At 37.4% G+C, this 11931-nt stretch overlaps 1 protein-coding gene across 1 annotated transcript; it reads left to right on the forward strand.

The window, feature by feature from the left end:
- Nucleotides 1-1869: 1869 nt before the first annotated feature.
- LOC115438963 (putative nuclease HARBI1) lies at nucleotides 1870-2997 on the forward strand. Its single transcript, XM_030162858.1, has 4 exons — nucleotides 1870-2070; nucleotides 2135-2366; nucleotides 2426-2545; nucleotides 2633-2997. Exons 1-4 carry the CDS (start codon nucleotides 1870-1872, stop codon nucleotides 2995-2997), a joined length of 918 nt encoding a protein of 305 aa, XP_030018718.1.
- The last annotated feature ends 8934 nt before the right edge of the window (nucleotides 2998-11931 follow it).

Here is an 11931-nt window from a genome sequence, read left to right on the forward strand (position 1 = left end):
GGTCATCCCCACTGTCACTCCATCTACTTGTAAAATGCTACTTGGACAGTTGGACCGTTTAGCATAAGTTGTCAATATGTTCGCATTTGTTCTGCTTAGGTCACATCAGCTAGATGGATTTGTGTAATTTACATTTACATTTGTACATGTGTCTGCTTTTTCGCATTGCGGGGGGCCCCATCAGGACTTTTTGTGTATGGGCCCAGAATTTGGTGCTACGGCCCTGATCATAATAACATATAAATAATGACAACTCCAAATTTTTCGCTTTCAAAATGTAAATATTTTCATGTATTTACACTGAAACAAAGTATAATTTCGCAAAAAAAATGTGAATAACCTGAACAAATATAAACAACCTGAAATGTCTTTAGAGAAGTAAGTGTAATTTTAACAAGATTCTGTCTGTTATTAAATGTTTTGTGTATTTGTAGATCCACTGTGATCTGTACGTGATTATGTACATGTGTAAATTATAAACTGAAGCAGAATATTGATAAAAAAATACACTTATTTTTTCAGTTTGCTCATGTTATTTACATTGTTTGAAAGGATAGTAAGTAGATGTAAAATTTTTCATAATGTAAATTTACTTTTTTTGCTCTGAAACATAGAGAAAAGTTTGGAGTTGACATTATTTATATATTATTATGTTATATTGTTATATATGTTATGTTATTTTACTGATTTGGCCCACTTCAGATCAAATTTAGCTGAATGCGGCCCCTGAACTAAAATAAGTTTGACACCCCTGCGCTGTTCTATGAACCAGCATCACAGTTAAAAAGTGAAGTCATTTAGAAGTGTCTGCAGGGTAGGATGCAGGTGAAGTGAATAAATGAGGGGCTGACAACAGTAAATGAGGAGGCGTTATAGTGACTTCAGATGGATTCAAACACACAGAGTGAACACATACATTGTCAGTGGACTAAACAGATGTATAACGGGCTAAAAGGGCTGACTGGGACACTCTGACCGACTGTATGCACTCTGTTTGACACTGCACAAAGACTGAACAAGACCAAACATTGCTACCTGCGACTTTTGCAGAATCATCAGTTTTCCAGTAACACTGTATCCCTGAAAACAGCTGATTCTCACAGAAAAATGGTCTGGAAACCTGGATAAAATTGTTCCATGCTAATATGAAAAAGTAGTGTTTATCAAAACTTACAGCAGCTACACTACAGGAAGACAGTGTTCAGATAAAGAAGCTCAGCAGGGTGGTCCAAAATTTTTTTTTTTTTTAAGATTCTCTGGATTAGAACCCTGCATTTGATTCCATATCTGGCCAAATTACTTCAGTCCAAATTTTATACAAATTAATTAATACTTAGAGGTTGCACAAGACATGTGAAGATTGCTCTATATACTATAACATAACTAGCCAAATGAATAAGGCATTTTAGAATAATTTGTAATTGTATTCTCAAAATCAAACTGCAGCTCACTCCTGTATGGTTAATTAAGAGCGGTGCCCCCTGGTGGATTAACTGAGAAACGCACATTCCAACACATTAAGGGCCGGATCTATCAAAGGTTTGCGTGTATTAAAACGTGTGCAAACTCATTGCACATGCAAAAAAATGTACAAATGATTTACTAACGGTGCGCAATAGGGGTGCATTTTTCAAAGGTGCAAAATAGCGCGTCAGCATCCAGTCAGTACATTTGTCACAATGAATATGTAATATGGGGCGTTTACACGCAGTTGTGCATGTGGTGGGAGGAGAAAATGTAAATATAATAATTTAGCACACACAGAGTGATTTATCCAACCAGAAAGCAATTTTGCTGATTGAAACTGCGTCTATATATAACACGTTTCAAACGGAGGTGCAAACGGTTTGGATGTGTAATTACGCACACATGGCTGTGGTCGTTGTTTCAAGAAGGAGACGTAGATATGATGAAAGAAGACGCAGAAAACGCATTTTTCACCCTCGTGTGAACACTTTTGGAATGAATGAGGAAACACTCATTAAAAGATATCGCCTATCCAGCTTTGCCATTTTGGAGCTGTTGGACGAAATCAAAGCAGATTTGGAACCAGCCACAAGAAGGAGTCAGGCAATACTAGCAATGACAAAACTCCTGGCAAGTTTACATTTTTTTTGTATCTGGATCTTTCCAGCGAACGGTGGCTATCACAGCTGGGATCTCCCAGTCCCGTTTTTCAGATGTGCTTTCTGAGGTCCTAAATGCCATGTTGCGCCGGATGGTCAAGTTTATTAGGTTTCCTCACACTCAGAACTCCTTGAATGAGACCAAACAAGGCTTCTTTGCGGTAGCTGGATTCCCCGGAGTTATAGGAGCGACTGACTGCACCCATGTGCAGCTTGTGCCCCCACAGACACTGAGCATGTGTACAGAAATCGAAAACACACGCATTCATTGAATGTGCAGTGTGTTTGTGATGCCAAAGGCATCATAACCAACGTTGTGGCCAAATATCCAGGGTCAGTACACGATTCCTATATTCTGAGAAACAGTGCTCTGTTTTCCAAGTTGAGAGATGGCGAGTTTGGAGATGGCTGGCTTGTAGGTGAGTCAAATTGTAAATTCCTTTGTAAAATAATTACTTACATCAAAAACAAGAACATGTCTCATATTGATTCATGTGTTTTTTGAGGTGATAGTGCATACCCCCTACACCCCTTCCTTCTGACACCTGTTCTCAACCCGACCACTGCCGCAGAGAACAGGTACAACGAGGCCCATATACGCACACGGAATGTCATGGAGCGCACCTTCGGAATCCTGAAGAGCAGGTTCCATTGTTTGGACCGCACTGGAGGAGCACTGTTGTACAGGCCAGAAAAAGTGGCCCAGATTGTGGTGACCTGCTGCATGCTCCATAACATCACCAAGCTACACGGACTGGAGCATGATGCCATGCCGGAAGACAACGTCGGCCTGTCCCTCCGTATGGAGCAACAACCGAACGCTGCGGGGACGCAGACACGCACCAGTCTCATTCAGAGTCACTTCTTGTGAGGTGTGTGGGGTATGTATTTATTTTTCTATTGTCATTTAATGGTATGTAATGCAGAAAAACACCTTGATTAAACATATGCTGTAGATTAGAATATGAGTGCAAGCCCGTTCCCTTTGGCTAGTGTGACCCAATGAAGATCACTGCAAAGTTAAGCAGAACATTTATTACCTCCACCAAGGAGGTTATGTTTTTGCCATGGTTTGTTTGTCTGTCTGTCTGTTTGTTTGTCTGTCCATTAGTGTGCAACATAACTCAAAAAGTTATGGACAGATTTTGATGAAATTTTCAGGGTTTGTTGGAAATGGGATAAGGAAGAAATGATTAAATTTTGGTGGTGATCGGGGGTGGGAGGGGCCACTGATCAGCCTTGGCGGAGGTCTGCGCTCTCCAAGTGCTTCTAGTTGAAAAAAGGTGATTTAAATCGCTTTCTAAATTAATATAAATATATCATCAAACGAATTATTCAGTCTCCTAAACGTCAAATTATGTTAAGCCCCGCAAAATCAAAGACACATGGCTTCAGTCACAAAACGTGGCAAAAAAAAAAAAAAAGCTCTTCATGGTAAAGCTTATTTTACACACAAAATAAATATTTACAGCCAAATGTAAGAAAACCTAAATGTGATCAGGATGAGTTTCATTTTCCTTTTTCTTCAAAACATCACGCGGTCGTTTTCTTTTGCGCAGGTGGAATTTGCCAGCCGTGTACGCCTCTCCATCCTCTCCACTCCCCGGCTGCCTTGCCGTTTCTGTAGGACTTGGCCGGCCTGCGTCCACACCTGGAAGGAGAGCAGTCATTGCCTGTAGTCCTCTCGCCACAGAATTGACGGCCATCGTCAGGGCGGACAGTGCGCTGACCACTTGTCTGCTGTGTGTGGCAATGGCCTGAGTGTCGCGCCTGACCGCCCATGCCAAGGATGACGCCGCTCGCATCTCCCGTGCAATTGTCTGAAGGGCTGCAGACTGTTTCTTTTGTTCCCTAAGCAACTCCAAATCAATGTCCTCTGGGTCCTTTGGAGGCTCTGAAGGGGTGGCAGCTACTTTGGTGGGATTTGGGGGGGAGTGGCTGAACTTCTGATGAAGATTCTGCATATCAAAAAAAAAAAAAAGAGAGAAATGTTTTTAGTTGGGGATTTAACTTAAAAGACAGCAAAATGTTACCACAGGAGGTACATTCATTTGTTATTTAGTAAATTAAAATCTTTTCAAATGAAAAAGTGTGTTACTATATGCCTACCTTGTTCTGCTGTTAGGTCCAGAGGGTCATACCCGGCAATCCCAGTGACTTGCTCTTCGCAGAACGTCAACTGCACCTGCTCCTCAATGCCGGTCAGAGGGATTTCATCCACTGGGCCTCCACCCGTTTTATTTGCTGATGTTCTATTGTGTGCCAATTTTTCTTTTGTTCTCCTTCTAATATCTTGATATCTTCTTTTTACTTCATCTATTGTTCGCCTCGTTTTACCAACAGCATTTACTTTTTGGCAGATTTTCTCCCATACAGCGTTCCTTTGTGCAATCGTCAGAGTTCTCTGCTTTAGCCCATCTAAGTGTTGGTTTGCTTCATCAACCAACACCTCTTATTCTAGAGGGTCAAATTTAGCTTACACTTTCTTGTCTCTAAACATGCCATGCTGCAAATCAACAAAAAATACGCAAAATCCTCATTTAAATAGGGCAGTCTCTAACACTTTGCACCTGTTGACAATTGTGCAAGCAATCTTGATAAATCACCCGCAAACCGAGGTTCAGCACCTCACGCAAAATTCTAATTTACGCAAGCAAATTACTATATGCAAATTGGGATCTTAGTAGATCCGACCCCAAAAGTCAGTAGCAGCACTTTGTTCCAGTCAGACTAATGACAACGACAATAAAGCACATTTACAAAAGGAACTAAGAACTGGAATGGGATTATTAAGTACTCGTATCGGTACTCGGTATCGGCAAGTACTCAAATGTAAGTACTCGTACTCGGTCTGGAAAAAGTGCTATCAGTGCATCCCTACCTTTAACTCATGAATAATAACTTTAATGAACTTTTATTTATCGGAGCTCAGGTCTACAGCGACTCCTAATTAGCACATTAACGAAACACCACCAGGTTCAGCAAAAAAGCTAAAATAAAACCCACGATAACATTTGTACTAACATTACCTTAGCGCACAGGTGTCAAACATGCAGCCCGGGGGCCAAATCCGACCCGCCGAAGAGTCCAGTCAGGCCCTTGGGATGAATTTGTGAAATGCAAAAATTCCACTAAGATATTAACAATCCTTTTAGTTCAGGTTCCACATTCAGACCAATTCAATCTCAAGTGGGTCATAATAACCTATAAATACTCACAATTCCAAATTTTTCTCTTTGTAAATGTAAATGTTTTCATGTACACTGAACAAAAATATAAACGCACCACTTTTTTTTTTTGCTCCCATTTTTCATGAGCTGAACTCAAAGATCTAAAACTTTTTCTACGAACACAAAAGGCCTATTTCTCTCAAATATTGTTCATAAATGTGTCTAAATCTGTGTTAGTGAGCACTTCTCCTTTGTCCTTTGCTGAGATAATCCATCCACCTCACAGGTGTGGCATATCAAGATGCTGATTAGACAGCAGGATTATTGCACAGGTGTGACTTAGGCTGGCCACAATAAAAGGCCACTCTAAAATGTGCACTTTTACTGTATTGGGTGGTCCAGGGGGGTCAGAAAACCAGTCAGTATTTGGTGTGACCACCATTTTCCTCGCACAGTCTTCTTCATGAATTCTCTGAAACAGCTTTGGAGATGGCTTATGGTAGAGAAATGAACATTCAATTCACAGGAAAAAGCTCTGGTGGAGATTCCTGAAGTCAGCATGCCGATTTCATATTCCCTCAAAACTTGTGACATCTGTGGTATTGTGCTGTGTGATAAAACTGCACATTTTGGAGTGGCCTTTTATTGTGGCCAGCCTAAGGCACACCTGTGCAAAAATCATGCTGTCTAATCAGCATCTGGATATGCCACACCTGTGAGGTGGATGGATTATCTCAGCAAAGAAGAAGTGTTCACTAACACAAATTTAGACAGATTTGTGAACAATATTTGAGAGAAATAAACCTTGTGTGTACACAGAAAAAGTTTTAGATCTTTGAGTTCAGCTCATGAAAAATGGGAGCAAGAACAAAAGTGGTGCATTTATATTTTTGTTCAGTGTATTTACACTAAAACAAATTATAATCTTGCAAAAATATCTGAATAACCTGAAATGTCTTAAGAGAAGTACATGCGATTTCAACAATATTCCACCTGTTACTGAATGTTTTGCGTATTTGTAGATCCACTGTGATCTGTAAGTTATAATGTACATGTGTAAATGATAAACTGAAGCATAATATTGTGTAGCAAGAATAGGATACCAAATTATTTATTAATTGAGTGTTGATTTATTGATTAATTTAATTATAGATTTATAACTAAGCTTAAACTTAAATCAACCCAAAACAATAATTTAGAAATCTTGCAAAGGTGATAGTTCGTGGATTGCACAGATGAACCCGAGTGTGAAAAATAGTACACAAAGCACAACTGAGGCAATGGATTTATACACATATAAATAATTTATTAACTAACTAAGACACACAAATAACATAGAGACAAGAGACAAATACGATAAAAGGAGCAGGAGATTATGGATAGGAGAATACGTAGATTAAGTTGGCAGATGGCTATGTTCGAGATATTATAATGTTAGTGAGGTTACGTTGAGGTAAACCTACTTAAATTGGAATAACACCAACTCAGATAAATCAGGAGCAAGTTTTCTTACAAGTTAGAGGCCTTCTGAAGGATGCAGGCTGGAGAGGCCTCGACGGAGAACGGATGCAGTCTTCTGACGGAGTTCGAAGCAGGAACAGGCTGTGAAGCGACGTGCTTGCGCTGGAGGCCTGAAGGTCTGGAGGTCTGAAGTTCTGGAGGTCTGAAGTTCTGCTGGCTGGAAGAGATGCACAGCTGGCTCTGGCGGCTGGTTCTGGAAAGCTCGCCAAGAGAAGTGGAGAACAGCGAAGATGGAACAGCTCTTGGGGAGCTTAGAAGGTGGAACAGCTCTTTGTGAAGTTGAGCCCAGGAGAGGGAAGAGACTCTGTTCTGTGAGAGCCCAGAAGATGGACAAGACTCTTTGGAGAAAGCTCTTTGCGTAGGTGAGAGCCCAGGAGAGGTGGAGAAGACTCTGTTGAAAAGTTGGTTTCATTTACTTTTATAGTTTGTCCAAAAACCAACTCGGCACGCCTTCCTCGTGCATATTGATGAGTCATCGATGCCTTGGGGCGTTGCCTTCTTTGTCCGTTTCGGCGCGAAACCGGCCTACCTTTGTATGTCATTTACATATCTCAAAGTATCACGTTTCTCTTCCCTCTTGGGAAGACAGAGGGGGAGAGGACGTTGTGCAGACTTGTAAGAAAACTTTGCATCCTTAAATAAGATCACTTAAACTTTATACATCACCTGTAACCTCACTTAAGCATCAGTAAAATAATAGCATGATTATTCAGACATGCTATAAGCAGTGATACTCTTACTTTCACATAATTCACCGTGAACATGATCAGGACACACATATGTGAAACCACAGGTCAGGCAAATGGTTTAAGTATTTCGTGCATAAAAGAGTTAACGTGCTGAGTTAATCAACATTAACACATAATGTAATACATTATTAACATGGCACATATAGTGATTTTGTCATTCAGTCCTTTGTTCGTTTCTGGGTTCATCTTCACCTCTGGATGAGCACATAATAAAACACGGATGTTGAGAGGACAAAGTCGGCTAAGTGTAAAAACCAAGTCCATTAGGCTCATTCCTTAAGATCATCTGTCTTCGTAAATGTCATTTGCAGAGGATGTCCGTGCACTGACCTGCTAACCAACCAATCAGCATGGTTGTTCAGGAATTTGGTTTGACACGGAGAGGAAGATAATATAATTTATAATTCTGTTTTCGACTGTTCACTCACTCCACCGTCATGTGGCTACAATTGTTAAAATTACACATTTTTATTCAGTTTGTTAATGTTATTCACATGTTTTGAAAGGATAGTTTGCAAATGTAACCCTTTTCATCATGTAAATTAACTTATTTCACTCTAAAACATAGAGAAAAGTTTAGAGTTGACATTATTTATGTATTATTATGTTATTGTTTTACTGGTTCAGCCCACTGCAGATGAAATTTAGCTGAATCTGGCCCGTGACCTAAAATGAGTTGGAGACCCCTGCTGTACAGTGTAACACAGCCCAGCAAACACTGATTTTGATTTCGTTGTAAAATTGTGTTCCTTTCAGATCTTGTTAATTAAAGTTCTGTGGCTGCATTAATAAATCCTCAAACCATCATGTGTAAATGATAAACTGACGCATAATATTGTTAAAATTACACTTTTTTTTTTTTCAGTTTGTTCATATTATTCACATTGTTTGAAAGGATAGTTTGTAGATGCAAACATTTTCATCAAGTAATTTTACTTTTTTCACTCTAAAACATAGAGAAAAGTTTTGACTTGACATTATTTATATATTATGATATAATTTTACAGGTTCGGCCCACTGCAGATCAAATTTAGCTGAATGTGGCCCCTGAACTAAAATGAGTTTGACACCCCTGCCTAAGCGTAACAACTCCATAATTTGTGGTTATAGTGGTTAAATCTCAACAGCTGTCCAAATCAGCTGACAATCGAACGTAACTTTAAGATATAAATTTGTACAAACCCTAACCCTAACCAAAGACAACTGTATTTACAACATGAATGTCCACTTATACAGGAAATACACTCGATCATTTGAAAGATGATGATATCTTATTGACTAAGATCAGCTGCAATAGAAAGGAATGTGTTCTGACAGCGTTACACTCAATGTTTGGAACTATTGGCCCCTCCATGACCTGGAAGAAGGTGCATATTTCTTTGACAACAGGAGTTTATGAAAGTGTCACTACTCTGATACATCGAGGAGTCTTGTTTGTACTTGTTCCACACATCTTATCTCACTTGTAAAAGTCAGGTTTTCATCTCATCGCTATTAAAAAGTTTCTCAAACAACTAACCTGACATTTTAACAAGTAACTGTTTTTTATTTCCAAAAGAAGAGCACAAATTATGCAGTACTTTGCTGATGAAGGATGGATGTGAGAACATGTGACACAGAACATGTGTGTGTTAGGGCAGGGGTGTCAAACTCATTTTAGTTCAGGGGCCATATTCGGCTAAATTTGATCTGAAGTGGGCCGGACCAGTAAAATAATAAAAGAATAACCTATAAATAATGACAACTCCAAATTTTTCTTTGTTTTAGTGTAAAAAAAAACAAACAAAAAACATTAAATTATGAAAATACTTACTGTTATAAACTATCAAAAAAAACAAAACAAAACCTGAAAAAAATGAAATCTAAATTAAAAAACGGAAGAAAATTTAGTGCAATATTATTCCTCAACTTATCATTTCTACATGTGCATTATGGATCAGATCTACATGTAATGCGGCTAGTACAAACACTGAATCCAAATGCAGTAACTCGGACACAAAAATAAGGTTCAAAAGATTTATTATTCACACACAGGTGAAAGAATAATAATAATGACAGAATCTTGAGGATAAAGGTGGGAGATATCCTCCTCTGATTCGTCCTCCGGTTCGAGGGCGGCAGCCCGTCTCCCCGAGCGGCGTTTGGGGTATTTTCCCCGACAGTAAGTCAGGGCGAGAAGATCGAAACCAGGAAACCAGATGAGGCAGACAAAAACCGACAGGGAGCAGGCAGTAGGCAAAAAACCGAGGAATCCAAAAAGGGTCACAACAGGCAGACAAAACGAACAAACGAGGTCAAGACGCTGGTAAGAACTACGAGAGTTACAAACTGGCGACTGACTGAAGGAAGAGACAGGGTTTAAATACACAAAAGGGAGGGAAGACAACTAGACACAGGTGGAGCAAATCAGGGCGGAGACAGGTAATCAGGTAAGAGGTCAGGGAGAACAGAGAACAGGAAGTAAAGACGACAGACAAGACACATGAGGGGAAACTTAACAAAATAAAACAGGAAACGACAAACAAAACATAAAAGACAGACGAGACCAGACTAACGTCTGGCTGCGGGTATGACACTACAAAGACACTAAACACTGAGGAACAGGCAGAAAAACTGTTAAAATTGTGCTTAATTTTCTTCAGACATTTCAGGTTGTTCACATTTGTTCAGGTTATTCACATTTTAGTGTTACAGGATAGTTTGGAAATGTAAATATTTTCATAATTTAATGTTATTTTTTTGCACTAAAACAAAGAAAAAAAAAGTGGTTCATTCTAGATTTTTTTTTTTTTTGGCTTAATTGAAGATTTTTTTTAACTTCATTTAAGATTTTTTTTTTTTTTTTGGGCTTAATTCAAGATTTGTTTTGCTTAATTGAATAATTTTTTTATGGCTTAATTGAAGATTTTTTTTTTTTTTAACTTAATTGAAGATTTTTTTGGCTTAATTCAAGATTTTTTTTAACTTAATGAAGATTTGTTTTAGGCTTAATTCAAGATTTTTTGCTAAATCTGAGATTTTTTTGGCATAATTGAATTTTTTTTTTTTGGCTTAATTGAAGATTTTTTTACTTAACTGAAGATTCTTTTGGCTTAATTCTAGATTTTTTCCTTGATTTTTTTTTTTTTTTTTTTTTTGCTTAATTCAATTCAAGACTGTGGAATTTTTGCACTTTTTAAAAAACATCCCAGGGGCTGAACTGGACCATTTGGCCCCTGGGCCGCATGTTTGACACCCCTGGTTAAATTGTTAATTCTAGACTCTTTTTTTTTTTTGGCTTAATTGCAGATTTTTTTAACTTCATTTAAGATTCGTTTTTTTTTTTTTTTTTTTTGGCTTAATTCAAGATTTTTTTTAACTTAATTGAATAATTTTTTTATGGCTTAATTCAAGATTTTCTTTTTTTACTTAATTGAAGATTTTTTGGCTTAATTCAAGATTTTTTCCTTGATTTTTTTTTTTTTTTTTTTTTTTTTGCTTAATTCAATTCAAGACTGTGGAATTTTTGCACTTGGAAAAAACATCCCAGGGGCTGAACTGGACCATTTGGCCCCCGGGCCGCATGTTTGACACCCCTGGTTAAATTGTTAATTCTAGACTTTTTTTTTTTTTTGGCTTAATTGCAGATTTTTTTAACTTCATTTAAGATTCTTTTTTTTTTTTTTTTTTTTTTTTTTTTTTGGCTTAATTCAAGATTTTTTTTTTACTTACTTGAATAATTTTTTTATGGCTTAATTCAAGATTTTCTTTTTTTACTTAATTGAAGATTTTTTGGCTTAATTCAAGATTTTTTCCTTGATTTTTTTTTTTTTTTTTTTTTTTTTTTTTTGTTGCTTAATTCAATTCAAGACTGTGGAATTTTTGCACTTGGAAAAAACATCCCAGGGGCTGAACTGGACCATTTGGCCCCCGGGCCGCATGTTTGACACCCCTGGTTAAGTTGTTAATTCTAGACTTTTTTTTTTTTTTTTTTTTTGGCTTAATTGCAGATTTTTTTAACTTCATTTAAGGTTTTTTTTTGTTTGTTTTTTTTTTTTGGCTTAATACAAGATTTTTTTTTTTACTTAATTGGATAATTTTTTTATGGCTTAATTCAAGATTTTCTTTTTTAACTTAATTGAAGATTTTTTGGCTTAATTCAAGATTTTTTTTTAACTTAATGAAGATTTTTGTAGGCTTAATTCAAGATTTTTTTGCTAAATTTGAGATTTTTTTTGGCATAATTGAAATTTTTTTTTTTTTTTTTTTGGCTTAATTGAAGATTTTTTTTTACTTAATTGAAGATTCTTTTGGCTTAATTCTAGATTTTTTCCTTAATTCAAGCTAATTTTTTTTTTTTTTTTTGCTTAATTCAATTCAAGACTG

Source organism: Sphaeramia orbicularis, chromosome 18, assembly GCF_902148855.1.
Source record: "Sphaeramia orbicularis chromosome 18, fSphaOr1.1, whole genome shotgun sequence".
In the NCBI taxonomy this organism is placed as follows: Eukaryota; Metazoa; Chordata; class Actinopteri; order Kurtiformes; family Apogonidae; genus Sphaeramia; species Sphaeramia orbicularis.

Bases quoted from the DNA above. Each gene is read 5' to 3' on its own strand.
- LOC115438963 (XM_030162858.1), top strand. From the start codon at position 1,870: ATGGCTGTGGTCGTTGTTTCAAGAAGGAGACGTAGATATGATGAAAGA. The intron at 2,071-2,134 runs GCAATACTAGCA...GGATCTTTCCAG, and splicing joins CAGCCACAAGAAGGAGTCAG to CGAACGGTGGCTATCACAGC. The intron at 2,546-2,632 runs GTGAGTCAAATT...GTGTTTTTTGAG, and splicing joins TGGAGATGGCTGGCTTGTAG to GTGATAGTGCATACCCCCTA.